Source organism: Sciurus vulgaris (genome assembly GCF_902686455.1).
Source record: "Sciurus vulgaris genome assembly, chromosome: 14".
Taxonomy (NCBI): Eukaryota; Metazoa; Chordata; class Mammalia; order Rodentia; family Sciuridae; genus Sciurus; species Sciurus vulgaris.
The window spans coordinates 24,491,594-24,507,685 of record NC_136475.1 but is presented as its reverse complement, the minus strand read 5'-3'; the positions used below and the strand labels follow the sequence as shown (position 1 = coordinate 24,507,685).

Sequence of the window (16,092 nt, the reverse complement as noted above, 5' to 3'; positions counted from 1 at the left end):
ATTTTTTTTACCACAAAGCATAGGGAGCATATGATTTTTGTTTGCCCATATAATTGGTAATGGATGGTAACTTAATAAATTTGTGTGATATAAAAGTAGTGTATCATGTTCCACCACTTGATGTTATAACCCTTCCCTTTTCTGCAAAGGTACTATTGGCTGGAAGAAAAACATTTTGGGTAGCTTTATATGACAATTGTTTTTCCCTATATAGTTTTTCTATAAAAACTGGTTTTGTAATCATGAGTGGTAAAGGGCAGGACGAATCAAGGGGAATGAATCTTAAATTGAATACACCTGCCCGCCATCGCTGTTCCTTCAACTGAGTGCTGCACATCATGGGCTCTGTCTGTGAGAGAAAAATCCCGGTGCTTGGTGTCCTTGCATGACATGGAGTTTTGCATGTAGATCGATTTAAAATGTACCTCTTGTTTACATAATTTGCATAATTTTAAAAGATAATGTTGCCAAACTTTGGAAATGTTAATGTTCAAACTGAAAATCTCCACTACATGTAATTTTCTTCCTCTGGATCAGTACGTGGCTTACAATCCCAGCCAGTGGTTTGATCTGTTCCAGTGTCAACTGCCATGTGCTCTGCTTCAAGGGGGAACTAGTCTTTTGTGAATTTTTTGTATATAATTATTTGTTACAAATATTTTAGCAAATGCTTTCTATTTCTCTTGCTTGTGCATATCTTGGCTGGCGTTAAAGAAAACTAGTGCAAACGTTATTTCCTTACTGGGGAATGAGGGTTTTTCTTTCCCTTTTTTTTTTCCCTTCCTCTTTTTTAGTTTGTGTGTAGGGTGGGTAGGGGAGGGGGTGGTTTATGTTGAATGTTTAGTTTTTCTTCTGCATGATACGTCATGTTGTGGGATCTTTAGAAAACTTCATACTGTATGAATAAGAAAATAAAATATTTGAAACTTGCTTGAATGTATTCAGTGGTCTTTGATAGACTTCCACAGCTCCAAGGTAGTTTTTCCTCATTCTTTTAGATTTCTTAAAAGCTCTTAAAATGACATTTGATTTTTCACTTTTAAGTCACCGGTAAAATTTATCTGCTTTGTTGCTGAGTAAAACACCAAGTCATTACAAAACCCCATAGTACTCCCCCACCATTACTTCTGTAATTTCTCAATATTCACCCATTCTCCAGACATCTTAGCCTTGTTTTGGTACCTGGAGCTTTCAGTCTGCTCTCATCTTCTGGTTACCAATTTTAAAATACACATACACCTGGGTCTCCTTTATACCACTCACCCCACCCCCCACCCTGTTTGTGACATAATTATGTACTTGCCCGACTCCAGAATAAAATGTTTGTTCAGCCTAAGTAAATGTATGCATTTAAGCCCTAGATCTCCTTTAACTGGTTGTAACCGTCTTTAAGAGTACCCAGGATATCTATCCACTGAGTAAGATGGCAACCCAGGTAGGTAGGAGAAAATACTTGCCAACCATGTGTGGAAGTATTGATGAGGGGTTGATATTCAGAATATATAAAGAACTACAACAGCAACTAAAAACCTAATTAGAATAATGGCCAAAGGTCTTAAATACACATTTCTGCAAGACATAGAAATGGCCAGTAAACCTGAAGATGTTCAGCAGCACTAGTGATGAGGGAAGTGCAAATTAGACACAATGAGATACCATTTCATATTCACTATAATATATGGAATATTACAAAAAGGGGAATTGGAAGGATGTGGAAAAATTGAAATCTACTGGCACTGCTGGTGAAAATGTCACAGTACGACCACTGGGGAAAGCAGTATGGCATAAACTCAAAATATTAAATAATTCACCATATGATCCAGTAATTCCACTTCTGCGTATATATACCCCAAATAAATGAAAGCAGGGACTCAAATAGATTTTTGTACACCTATGTTCTTGGTAGCATTATTCACAATTGCCAAAGGGTGGAAACAGCCCATGTGTTCTGCAGATAAAGAGATAAAACCTGGTACACAATGGGATTTTTAGACATAACAGGAAGGAAGTTTTGACATGGATGTTATATAACATGGATGAACCCCAAAGATGTTAAGTGAAATATGAGATTCCTGGAGGGGGGAAAAATCAAATATAGAATGGTGGCTGCCAAAGGCTTAGGGGAGAGAATTGAGAATATTAAAAAATGATGGGTATAGCATTAGCTGCAGAAGATAAAGTTGTGGAGATCAACAATAGTGAAGGTTGCACAATAATGAACTTTGTCAATTGTATGTACAATCGAAAGTGGTTTAAAGTGCTAAGCTATTTTAGAACTTTCTTTTCTAAGGGTAGATGGTAAGTAAATTTCAATCTTTCATAGTTTTCAGAACTTACAAAGAAAATGGTGTTCAAGTTCAGGTCCTGAAATACTAATTCTTAGTCTTCAAAAACTTCCCACACTCAAAATTTTCTCCTTGCATTAAACATTCAAGTCCACTGCTATTTCAATCTTTCACTTCCCTTGGGCATTAAAATCTTTAAGCTAACCAGATCAAATGAGTGAGTCCTTACTCTCTCAAGCCTCCTGTAGACTTCACTGATTTCTCTGACCAAATAAGTAATTGATTTTTTGTACAATACAAGTATTTTACAAGTTGTAGAATGGTTATATATGTTGTCACTGCATACTTTCAGTAATCTAACATTAAACATGCTGTCCCACCTTAACATGGTTGGTTGGCTCCAGGATCAGGAAAACCAGGTCTCTTTCTCACATGCTCAGCAAACATGAGGTTTCTTCCCCACCATCATAGATTCAGGCAGCCTAAAAGTTGGAGCCCAAATCTGGAATGATGAGAAAGCCCAAGGTCTCCTCCCTTAGACGCTGAATACTTAAAAAAATACTCCTCTCTCAGGCCCACCCCCAGGCAACATGTTAATTACACCAGTAAACTGTAATAGATCAGGAATTGTGATACTGAGTATCCAATGGTCATAAGAGGCCTTAGGGTGACAGGCATACATGATAATTTCAGTAAAGCACAACAAATGCTATAGAAATATGGATAAGTCTGAATAAGATTTGAAAGACGACTTAGGTCTGTGCCTTAGAGAAGGGTTTAAAGTGGTTTGATCCAGGCTGTTGAGATAAACTACCAGTGTGATATAGTCAAATTTATTACCTTCTTCTGCCTTTATCCATTCCTATTCCAAGAATTAGTTCCCCCCTAACACTTTGTCTCCCTTTAAAACCCACAGGGCTACTACGCCCCAGTCCCCAAAAGGGGTGTTATGAATTTCTTAACTAAAGGGGGCCCAAAACAAGTCCTTCAAGTTCAGCATCCCAAATTTTTAGATACCAGGGAAACATATTTGCTCTATTGTATTACTGATGGTAGCAACTACATAATAAATCCTTAAAAGGAAGTAAATTCTAACAATAGCAAAACATTATTTCACTTTAACGTAGAGAACCCAAAGGTTTTCCAATCAAAATTATGCCCTTTACTTCTTACCTCGGTTCCCAAAAAACTAACAAATCATTTATAGTTGCCTAGTAATGATTCATTTCAATCCAACTGCTTGGAAAACTGGATTAAAGCTGTCAACTTTGTTTCCAAAAAAGTATATATTAAGGAGTGTCCCAGTGTTGAATGGGCAAAGGGTGGTGGTGGTGGTGGACAATACCTCCTAAAGACTGTACAGGCTTTAGTACTAAGAAAGTCAACATACACTTGTTCAACAAGGCAAGTAAAGGATTCTGACACCTACACACACTCTCCCCATGCCAATGGGTGGGACATTCTCAGCTGGATTTTGGTATGTAAGAATATTCCAACCAAAGGGATATAAAAAGTAGCTTGGGACAGTAACGCATGTAACTGATAGAGAAGAAACAAAGCTTAGTAAGACCACATTTAATTCTTGAGTGAACTTCCTGATATTCCCATCATTACAAGTTTTGGTCATTTTTCATTTGTACCACATAGATTTCGTCCTTTTAAAAATGAATAAAATAATCAGATCATAGACACTAGTTTATTACTGAATTTGCAGAACAGTGGTTTTCTTGGGAGGGAGGATTTTTTGACTACTTCACTGATTAGGAGAAATATACCTAACATCTTAATGTCTGAATGCTTTGTTAAATATTTATTTAAAAAATGAAACTTTCACATCAACCTTGTGATGAAGGTCTTTAATTGTACAAACTTCAGAACTGGTATAAAAGATTAGCACTTACTGGTTCATATAGTATAGTCAAAATTGCTGCTTATGATCCGATTTTAAAGTATTCGCATAATACCAATATTAAGGAAAGGTCATGATTCATAGGTTATCTGAAATGATTCTTTTAATTATAATTTACAGAAATGTTTATAAATAAAAAATTAAAATTCATAGAGAACTGTTTAAGCAAGAAGTTTCCTCTAGATGAGAGAATTCCAAATTGCAAATCTGTTTTATGTGATTTAAAATAAAAATCATGATAAACTGCTAGTTGTGGTCACAGATCTGTAATTTCAGCTACGTGAGACTCTGAGGCAGGAGGAGTGTAAGTCTGAGGCCAGCTTGGACAACTTAGGTAGATCCTATCTCAAAATTAAAAAAAATAAAAATAAAAAATAATAATAATAATAAAGGGCTAGGGGTGTATCTTAGTGGAAGAGTGCTTGTCTACTATGCATGAGGAATCTCTCAGTTCAATTCCCAGCATCAAAAAGAAAAAAAAAAAGCTAACGTGTAGATATAATAATAGAATTAGATTTTGACATTTAAATTATCCTAAAAGCTGTCCAGTGTGAATACTATTAAACCTTTGCTTTCTGTTTATACTTCTTGCTGAGAAAGGACCCAGGCTTAAAGTGATTGAAAAATACTTCACATGGTTTCATATGATCACCTTCAGAGTATAAGGTCTTTTTCTTCAGAGTCCAAAGATAAGATAAAAAGTCTCTGATTTGAAATCAGAATCGATCTGCTGCTCTGCTAGCCACAGCTCGAATATTGCCATAAACCTTCGATGGAGGATTTCCTGTTTAAAAAAAAAAAAAAAAAAAAGTCTATAGATACTGATATACTCACATAGATGCAACATGGGAAAAGGTATGCAACTCCTAATAAAACCAAGGACATTTTTTTAAATTAGATCTATCTTATATCATGAAAAGAACCTACAGAAAAGTATACCCAAATATTCTCAGAGTCAAAGGCACTGAATGTCAAGAAAATTCAAAAAGAAGCCCGACCCCAGCAACGGGAGAATCCCCAAGTTTTCTGAGTAATGTGGACTAAGGGAAATGAACTGACTGAGGTTGTTCAGCAGCTCCCCTCATGCTCCCTATTCTGGAATGGTTTTTCTATGTACTTACTCAGTGGCCAGCACCAGAGATTTAAGTAATATTACCCAATAAAACCTTTTTCTTCTCTAGAGGACAAAGGAAATCTGCGCAAAATATTTCTATATTTTTCTCTAGGTCCACATTTGCCAACTTCCAAGGGCTTCTCCACGGTATCCTTAATATTACCCTAAAACTTTGCAAATGTGGTTCGAGTTCCTAAATTCCCTATTCTTTCTAGAGAAAATACAAAAAAAGTACTACCCAGGATGAGATTGCAAATGGCAGTTCTTGCCATCTTGATGTTTTGAAAAGAGCCAAGGATGTGAACTTTCCTGAAAAAGACAAAATGAGACGAGTTAGCCACAAACAGCATTTCCTTACCTAAATCCTATAATCCAAAGACTGGAGAATCATGATAGATTCCCATTTCTACATGAAGGCATGGGTAATGGTCACACAACTCTGTAAACATCTAAAGAGTGAATTTTAAAAGTGAATTTTATAATATATGAATTGTATCCCAACAAAAATTTATTTAAAAAGACAAAAACTAAAAACAAAGATTTCTTTAACAATTTTTGTTACTAGGGCTACCATTAAGTGCTTTCATGTGCTACGGTTTTATATACATAGTCTCATTTAATCATCACGTGAGCTTTTATTAGGTAGAAGTTATTCCCATTGCATAGACAAGAAAAGAAGTTTGTAAGAAATCAGGAAACCTCGGGCTTGGACGTAGCTTAGTGGTAAAGCACTTGCTTAGCATATGAACAAGGTCCTGGGTTCAATCACCCAGTACCCAGATTGGGGAAGAAATCTAGAAACCTGTCCAGGACTACACAAGGGCAGAATTGGTGAATGAACACCCAGAGCTCCAAGTAAAAGTGTACTTAAATAATAACATACTTCAGTTTCAACCGCAAAGCTTTCTAAAGATTATCTAATTTTTTTTGGTAAGGTAAGAATCACTGGACCTTTTTAAATAGATATTCTTCATGAAATGACTCAAATAAGGTTGGTAATAAATAATTTTTCTATTTTGAGTCTATTTTCACTGTGTCCTCTACAACAGTTAAGAGCTAAATTTTCCATATTCTTCAACTTCTGCTAACATCCTCTTCATGTTACTGCTTGACTAAAACCTACCTCTCAAATGACGGTTTTTCCTGTAGGAATTGTGTACCACTGGGGCTGGAGGGGACAGGGCCTTCTTGACTTCTCTTGCCATCTTCGGACACTCACCACTTTAAAAACCTTTAGCTTTGAATCTACTCTCTTTAGGTCTACTAATCTGCCTTGCTGTGATCTTCAATTGTCCCCACAGATCACCCTCAAAGACTTTAGCTCACTCCTGGCTCACTGTCTTTGACTACTGTCATCACAATTCCTGATAATTTCAATATCGATTAAGATAACTAACTAACACTGTAGCCTATTAGGTCCTTGACTTATTTCATACCAATACTGGATCTTGTTTTCCACCTTATTCCTTCAATCCTGCCAGGACTATCCCATTTGTTTACAATAAAATTAAAAAAATAAATAAATAAAAATGAAATGGAAAGTGAAAAAAAAAAAAAAAAAATCCTGCCAGGACCTTTGGATCTAATGATCCTACCCATCTTCACCCAGCCCCCTGCCTCACCCCTAACTCCCCAACACACATACCCTGCTTCCCCTCATCTGGTCACAATCATCCGGTGGCTTACCACTGACTCATGATAATAGCCAAAGTCCTTATGGTGATCCCATGGTGCCATTATTCTCTCATTCCCTTGTGGTGTACTTCACCAGGCCCATGAGGCCTCCTTATGCTGCCAGACATGCCCTCAACTTAGGACCTTTGTGTTTTTCCTTCTCTCTTAAATGCTCCTTTTCCAGACACCAGCAGACAAACTCAACATATATGTATGCTCCTTCCTCAAATGCCACTAAAATGACAGTTCAGACTTAACCCAAAAGGAAGATGGCGATGGCAGTAATATATTCTGGGAGGTGGAAAGCAGATAGATGAGTACTTTGTAGAACCATGTAAACTGACACCTAACTAGGCAGTGGGAACACTCAGAAGCAGAACTCAAAGAAAGAGACACTGAGAACCAGGGATTCTAACAGCAAAAAGGGTAAAGGTGAAAGGAGAAGTCAGTAAGAGATAGAGGGAGGGTGGGGGGTGCACAGAAGGCTCCAGGAAAGATTTCTAAAATGTCTGACACAGCCAAATACACCAAGAGGAGATATAAATGATGAGTAGCTCTTTGCTAAATCAACACACTGAAAATTAAGAAAGCACATTGGGCTGGGGAGATAGCTTAGTCGGTAGAGTGCTTGCTTTGTAAGCACAAGGCCCTGGGTTTGATCCCCAGCACCCCCCAAAAAAAAAAAAAAAAAGAAAAAAAAAAAAAGAAAGCACACTGACATACCTCCTCAAGTGAAGTCAAAGTTGCAAAGGAGAGAGAGACCAAGGATTTTCACCTGACTCAGCTATAGAATATATTGAAGACTGATTTCTATTTTCAGGGAACACTGACCCTGGTCTAATGAAAACCACAAAGTGGCTGTATGGGGAAGAATAAGTTGGAGCGCTAGCAAAGTTAAGTGTGTGCAGTGTGCACAGAAGAGGGTGTGAAAGAAAGCTATATCATCATCTTTCATCACTGAAAAATAAACTGACAAGCTGTATAAAAGGAAGATATTTGGAAATATAGAGATAAATTATTATTATTTTTGAGTCTCACATTACCCAGGCTGGCCTCACATTCACCATCGCCTGCCTCAGCTTCCTGAGTAGCTAGGATAACAGGCACCTGCCATTGCACCCGGCTCAAGACAAATACATTTTAAAATTAGCTAAGAGAGATGAAATGGTTCCACTGAAGAGGGCGAAATGGAGATAGGTGGTAAACATTTTTGGTTTTTCAAACTACATATATATCACACTCATAAAAAATTTATTTAAAATGCAGCATGACAGAGGAGGAAATATAGAAAAAAAGAACAAGTCAAGTATGAGTACTTTTGCTACTAAAATAACCAAACTAATGTGGGGGGTGGCAATAACAGCTGCAAAGGAATACAGATCTCAAGGCACGAAGGCAACAGTATTTTCCATCTGGTATTCAGAATACATCTGAAACAAATTGTTATTATTTTTACATATTGTTCATACTGTACTGGTCTATGCCAGGTTATTAGCAACTCATTAAAACTAAAAGAATAAAATTATGGCATTTGCTGGTAAATGGATGGAGTTGGAGAATATCATGCTAAGTGAAATACCCAAGCCCCAAAAAACCAAAGGCCAAATGTTTTCTCTGATAAGTGAATGATACATAATGTGGGGAGGGGTGGAGGGTAAGAAAAGAACGGAGGCACTTTGGATTGTGTAGAGGGAAATGGGGTGGGAGGGGGTGGGGAAGGAAAGATAGTGGACTGAGACAGACATTATTACCCTATGCACATATATGATTACATGAATGGTGTGAATCTACATTGTGTACAACCATAGAAATGAAGTTATACGCCATTTGTGTACAATGAATCAAAATGCAATCTGTTAAAAAAAATTTAAAAACCAAAAAAACTAAAAACTACCACTTACAACTGCATAACAGTGTTTTATGCCTACTTTATAACATAAATTGTTAAACATGTGGATTTCTAATTAACCTATTTTCAGCAAAAGCTTATTAAAAAAAGCACATCTCTTAAATTTCAAGTAGATTGTAACAAAAATAAAAAAGATACAGAAAGTAATTCTATTGTAACATTATTCATAATACCTCCCCCCAAATGAAATAACTCAAACATCTATCAACTGTGAATGGATATACAAAATGTAATGTCTATGCAATGGAATAATACTTGGCAATAAAAAGGAACTTCTGATACACCTAACAATGGAGAAACCCAAAACATGCTAATTACAAGAAGCCCAACACCAAAGCTTTTGTCTGTATATTTCCACTTACATGAATTTCTAGAAAGGCAAAACTCAGTGATAGAAAGTAGAGCAGTGATTATCTGAAAGCCGAGAGAGGGAAGAGACATTGAAAAGATGCACAAAGGAACTCTATGTATGATGAACTACAGGACTATGGTGGGGCTACAGGTCTATACTACATTTGCCAACTCATTAAACCAGACATTTAAATAGGTGAATTTTATCATATGTAAATTATGCCATAGTAAATGGTTTAAGTTCTAATTTAACACTACTAAATTTACAAATTAGAAATTTAACAATTACATTTAAGTCATAATTTCATAAGTAAATAATTTTTATCTTTGGAGTTCTAAATTAACAACTTTTAGGGTTATATTCAATATTTTAAAATGTGGTTATCATTTCCACAGTTTTGAAATTTCCAGTATAAAACTATTCCATGGCTCCACATTTCAGACTCTAGGCTCAACCCCAAAACGATTAAAATAGAATACACCTGGCTTCAGATAGAGGGCCACCAACACAATATTGTAGTTATCTGGGCTGGGCGAGGTAGTGCACACCGGTAATCTCAGTTGCTGGGGAGGCTGAGGCAGGAGGATCTTGAGATTAAAGCCAGCCTCAGAGAAAGCAAGGGGCTCAGCAACTCAGTGAGACACTTCTCTAAACAAAATACAAAATAGGGCTGCGGATATGGCTCAGTGGTTGAGTGGCCCTGAGTTCAATTTCAATCCCTGGTAACCCTCCACAAAAAAAAAAAAAAAAAAAAAAAAAAAAAAAAAAAAAAAATAATTTTAGTCATCTGTAAAGTATAAAGTCTAAATTTTAGATCCTAAATAATGATGACCCTCTCAGTTTGAACAAACTTAAATGAAATTATTTGTGGATTTAGTTGCAAGCAGATCCCTCCTCCCCTTAGTCAACTGCTTCATTTCCCAACTTCATAGCGTTATATAAACTTCGAGTCATGTTCCAGACCAGTACAATCCACAACCTGGCAGCAGAGCAGATTCGACCTTAGAGAGGGGTAATACCAGATTTGCTTTTAGCACCTTTATCCTCATTAAGCCCATATCATCTTATTCATGTTAACATATAACTGGCAGTTATTTTTACCCAGTACTCAATACTCATCTTCCTTTTATGAAAGGATTTGAAATATAACTATACACACAGATACATAAATCTACATATGTAGAATATAGGTTATATGTAAAATATAGGTTATATGTATTTTAAAGGAAAGCCTCACAATGGTTTGAAATACCTACTGCATACTCTACCTTAACGAATAGGTTCTCTGATTTAAATCTTTTCCCTGATTTAAATCTTTATCTGCAATATATTTTCTTTTAATAGTGATTCTAAATATTTCCCTTATTGCTAAAGGAAAAAACGCTAAAATTACTGAAATTTTCTCAACAAATTTAATCTTCTTTCAAAACATGACTATTCATTCAGAACCATACACTGACAAATATTTAGTGGCAACATTAAGCATAAAGTGCAACTGTTATGACTTTTTTTGAAACTAATAAAAGATCAAATATAAATTATGATAATAATTTTCTCATGATCAGAAACTTACACATCAGCCAAAACTATCCGTGTCCGTGTCACATTCTCTATGGTGAATTTGGTTTTTCCTCCTTTGCCAGCAATTCTTCCTATTGCCCTTGACAGGTGGTCTCCCTTTAAAGGCTTAACTAGAGAAGAAAAGCAAGACCTCAGGCAGCAAGCTACTCCAGGGCATCATCCCATTCCACAGAAGTCTAATCATTAACCAAATTTCCCTACTAAATGACAAAGTGCTAAAAACACAATTCTATTGATGCTATTAGAAAACTGAAAGTTACAACATGATACAAAGTCAGCAACACAAAAGGACAGTATTTCAGGAGAAGACAACATGCTTACCATCTGTAATTTCAAAAGACTCGAGGAAGAGGTCATCCAGTCTGATGAGGGCAAGTGCATCCTAGAATATAAAAATAAACACTGTGAAGGAATTCCCATTTAAACATCAAGAATGAGTGACAGGAACTAAAATTCAGACTCTATAGTTAGAAGGACAAAGTCTTAAAAATTGACCAATCTATTAAAATGTCCACAATGGAATTTTTCAGGTTCCCATTTTTTTTTTTTTTTTTAATAAGAAACAACCTTTATTTTATAAAAAGTCTGAAAGGTTGAAAAAAAAAAAAACCTAGGAAAGACATATAAAAGAAGTAAACATCTAGAACGTCAATGTACAGGTTATAAAATTCATTAGAATTTGGGCACACTTCAACTTGTTACCTCAGTGCGTTTAAATTTTCATAGATAAAGATTTATAAAAAGAGGAGTATGCAAATTCTCAGTGGTAATTACTTTCTCCGACCTAGTTTTGGTACTACTTACATAATTGTCAAAGGACTAACTGAACACTTAGTTCACATTTTTGGAGGGAGAAGGTAATTCCAATAGAAAAAAATGACTAGATAAATGACATAAAAGCAATTCTACAACTCTCTATGTGGTTTGGGCAAAGTCAATTTCCTCCTGTATTATATCCTCAATTTGTATTCATATCTGCTATTACCTATATCAGATACTAAAATGACAAACGCACAATACATTGTTATAAAAAAATTTGGAGAAAGAGTTTTACAAAAACCCATCAGTATTATAAATTAGCTTTCATTAGAAAACTTCACTTTACAGAAAATGGCAAAAATATGTTTTCACAGAATCCTTGTCACTGAAAAAAGCTGTAGTCCTTCATCAATTCATTTAACAAGTTTGTTCAGCACCTACTATATGCTATGGACTATATAAAAATAAGGGATTGGAGAGTAAGGAAAATGGGCAAATTTGTGGAGCTTAATTGAATTAAGAATACATTTAGAACAGAGAAACAACATGTATCCCATTTGTTTAGAATAAAAAAAAAGAATACATTTAGGACTGGTGTGTGGCTCAGTTGTAGAGTGCTTGCCTAGCAGATGGGAGTCACTGGATTCAATCCCCAGGACCACATAAAATAAATAAAGTACATTTTTATTTTATTGTAAACAAATGGGATACATGTTGTTTCTCTGTTTGTACATGGCATAAAGGCATACCATTTGTGTAATCATAAATTTACATAGAGTAATGTTGTTTGATTCATTCTGTTATTTTTTCCCTTCCCCCCACCCCTCCCACCCCTCTTTTCCTTCTATACAGAGCTTCCTTCCTTCATACTTGCCCCCCTCCCTAACCCTAACTCTAACCCTAACACTAGGTTCCCATTTAAATGTCATGCAACCACTCACCTCTACCTGAAACCCAAGAATAAAGGCTTTCACAAAATCAGCTGCTTTTGTCAGAGCGCTAACATCTTTGGTTTCTTTACAAGTCTAGGTGGGGAAAAGGGTACAGATGACAATGAAAAAGAAAGCATTTTAACAAAATACTAAAAATAATTTTTCCCGTTATTATAATTCCATTTGCCACCATCCTTCTTCAGCATAGGCTATGACCCAGTTCTGGGGCATTGCCCCGAGCTGGGCAGTTCCACCCAAAGACTGTCAAATGACTGAATGCACTGTATGACTGATCAGACTTCTGAGGTTAACACAATATTCCTGTGGCACAGCCCAAAGTATCACACTCTGAAGACCCTCAATCTTTTTCATCCCTTCAATGCCCAAGCTTATCACCTTCTTTTTCTCCTTCAAGCAGTCATCTCTGAAAGTTCTGACCTAATCTTCTTCAATTACCTACATGCTGATTGTCTTCCAATCAATAACTCTGGTACTAACTACTTGCATGCCTGGTACTGAAGGGGGAACCAAGAAAGGTTTAAGCAGGGATTCTGGCCTCAATTTCTAACAGCAAATTAGCCACTATTCATAAAATGTCTATTTAGTATGCTCTAAATAGCATACTTGACACCATAGCTCTGATCTTTTTAACAATCTTGCAACCTTGAATGTTAAGCGATATACTTTCTTTTTTGTAACTACTAGGTATTGAACCCAGGGTCCTGTGAATGCTAGACAAGTGCTCTGCCACTGAGTTATATCATCAGACCTTAATATTTTTAATTGAGATAGGATCTTGCCAAGCTGCTCAGGCTGTCTTTGAACTCGCAATTCTCCTGTCTTAGCTTCCTGAGTAGCTGGGATTACAGATGTCCATCACCATGTCTAGCTTAATATACTTTTATATGTTAAAAAACTAAAATACTAAAAAGTAAAAATAGATAAGATTGAAACACTGACTCTAAAACTATTACTTCTACTTTCCCACCCAGATTCACAATCTGTTTGAAGAGATCACATATCTGACAAATTTAAAACCATAGAAGACTGTATAATGGGAAAAGTATCCAGCATTTTCACATTTAAAACTAGACTACAGTTACAATCCTATATGATTTTGGGCAAGTTCCATATATACTCTAGGACTTAAGCTTGTAAAATAAGGTCAGAAAGGAAGGTCCTGTGTGGTTCCTACTAGCATTAAGTCACTTAGCCTGATGACTTTGGCCAAGATAATTAATTTCTTTGATGCTGTGTCCTCATATCTATAAGAGGGTAATAGTATCACCTAACTCTTAGAGCTGCTGCCCTAAAGAGCAAATTACACAGTGTGTGTCTGCTATATGGCAGCATCAATGTTAGTGGAATCCAAAGTGTTGATCCTATAATAAATGAGAGCAAACACAATAAAAGCTTAGGCAAAGAAGAAAGAAGAGAAAATGAGTAGGGAGGCGAGGCCCTTTTTCAGAAAGCAAAGCAACCAAAAAGCATGGACAAAAAGAAATGGGGAGAGATGAACTCATAAGTGGGTCTCCTACTTGAAAGGCAGTGGAACACTTAACTTTTATCCTTTAGAAATGCTGAGGATGCCATGACATTAAAATATAAGTATTGTGGTCTGAGAAAATTAATCTGGCACAGAAGATAAAGTAGAGAAAGGCCTAAAATGATGATGCAGGGTATTCTATAAGGAAACAAGAATTCTTCAAATGAAATCATAAATGCCTGACTGCAAATGATATTGGGAGCAAAGAGGGGTTCTACCATCACATCCTATGATATTTGAAACATACCAATTATTTACAGTAGTGTCTCTTTGTCCTGATGATGGTATAAGAATCCTCAGAAAGGAAAATACAATTAATGTTGTTCATTGATTCTGGTTCAAAATTGGGACCCAGAAAAGGAAGTCCAGAATCAACTAATGTTTAACTCCTGGACTGACACCATGGAATGACAACAAATGTACACATACATGTGTAAAACATTCATTCTCAAAGTAAAACACATCAAGAGTACCATTAAAACATACAGTATATTGAGTCAGGCACAGAGGCTCATGCCTGTAATTTCAGCAGCTCAGGGGCTGAGGCAGGAAGACTGCAAGTTCTAGGCTAGCCTCAGCAATTTATGGAGACCCAAGCAACTTAGTGAGATCCTATCTCAAAATTTTAAAAATGAAAAAGACTGGGGATGCGGCTCAGTGATGAAGCACTCCTGGGTTTAATCCACAGTACCAAAAATAAATAAATAAGAAAATAAAGTGTTTTGTACTACAACAAGGATTTAAATTTATTTATACACTTCTGGGTATGGCAATCTCTTTACTCTGCTTTTCCTCAACACAGAACGTTACAGAAGATACACACAGAAAGCCAGTGTTTTTGTATGATCACAGAATCAATTTTGGAATTCAATTTATATTTGTACTGAATGATGATTTTGAATACATTTGATAAACTCATGATATATTTAAAAACTATTTAATGGAATAAGTCCTATGAAGGAAAATCTACTTGTACTTTTTCATTCCTGGAGTACTGAAAAACTTGGTGTATCCCCAAATAGGTGACATTCTCCTTACCCTGATTTCTACATTTCTTGATTTCAAGTTAAAGCGTATCTGAAGTCCCAAATGTTCTACAATAGGAGTAAATATCTTCATCCAGTTCTCTTTCAATGGTGTGTATCTGTTCGCTGGGACTGGAATTTTCCGTGTTTCTTCTTTTCCACCCTGCAATTAAAAAACGAAACAAAACAAAATAAAACTCGGGGCCACGCGTGGAGAAATGTGGGTGTGGGGTAGAGTTATAAAATGACAGCAGACCTACAAAAAGCTGCTCTTTAAACCAGTTAAACTTCAGAAGAGTCACTTCTCCAAAAACCTCACGGCAGCAGAACCCTCACAGCTTCAACAACATCCAGAGGCTACCAGCCTGACCCGCCTCTGTCCCCTCCAGTACCAGAAGTCCGTCCCCGGAGAGGGGTGGGAAGACGGGCCTCTTCGCCGGTCGGGCCTCCTCGGTGTCCATGCGGCCCGCGTCCCCGCTCTCCCCTGCTGCGGACAGTTGCGCTGCCTGTCGTTTCTTCGCCCGCCGGCCTCCCTTGCTGATGACTTGAGTGAAGCCGTCTTCGGCACCAGCGGTCTGGGTCTCCATCTCGGACATCTTCACAGTCTGGCCAGAGCTTCCAACTCTAACACGTGCGCTGCTGCACTGCGCAGGCGCACGGCGCAGGAGCCGGCCTTCGCCAATCAACATCGGGGCTCCGCCCCCTTTCTAAGAGGTCCCACCCCGGGGTCCTGAAGTAGAATCTGGGCGAGCGTATGCCTGAGCTATCGTAAAATATGCCTGATTCTTAGGGTGCCTTCCAGCCGCTCAACTCACAGCCAAGCCACTTAATAACCTCTCTCTCTATATATGTGCGAGGGTAGTTAGTCAAAGCGATAAATAATTTGTTGTGTCTGTGGAGAAACGTCTCGTGCGATCTCAGAAGCACATTTGTCATTTTCGGAGACAACTAAGTCCAAATTGTTAGGGCTTCTGGAGACCAAGTACGGCTAGCGGGAAGGACAAAC

At 37.0% G+C, this 16,092-nt stretch overlaps 1 protein-coding gene across 2 annotated transcripts; it reads right to left on the bottom strand.

Annotated features, from left to right (window-relative positions):
- Positions 1-18: 18 nt before the first annotated feature.
- On the bottom strand, positions 19-15,734 carry PNO1 (partner of NOB1 homolog). Of its 2 annotated transcripts, XM_079111503.1 has the most exons (7): positions 15,479-15,734; positions 15,100-15,249; positions 12,525-12,608; positions 11,146-11,206; positions 10,817-10,934; positions 5,547-5,617; positions 19-4,978 (listed from the first exon to the last, which is right to left on the bottom strand). In XM_079111503.1, the coding sequence occupies exons 1-7, from the start codon at positions 15,680-15,682 to the stop codon at positions 4,911-4,913; spliced, it is 756 nt and encodes a 251-aa protein (XP_078967629.1). In that variant the 5' UTR covers positions 15,683-15,734; the 3' UTR covers positions 19-4,910. The 2 variants fall into 2 exon arrangements, with proteins under 2 accessions (XP_078967629.1, XP_078967630.1); XM_079111504.1 differs by lacking the exon at positions 10,817-10,934.
- Positions 15,735-16,092: the final 358 nt, after the last annotated feature.

Bases quoted from the DNA above. Each gene is read 5' to 3' on its own strand.
- PNO1 (XM_079111503.1), bottom strand. From the start codon at position 15,682: ATGTCCGAGATGGAGACCCAGACCGCTGGTGCCGAAGACGGCTTCACT. The intron at 15,250-15,478 runs GTACTGGAGGGG...TTTTAATTGCAG, and splicing joins TCTCCGGGGACGGACTTCTG to GGTGGAAAAGAAGAAACACG. The intron at 11,207-12,524 runs GTGAGTGGTTGC...TTTATATTCTAG, and splicing joins TTCTTGGGTTTCAGGTAGAG to GATGCACTTGCCCTCATCAG.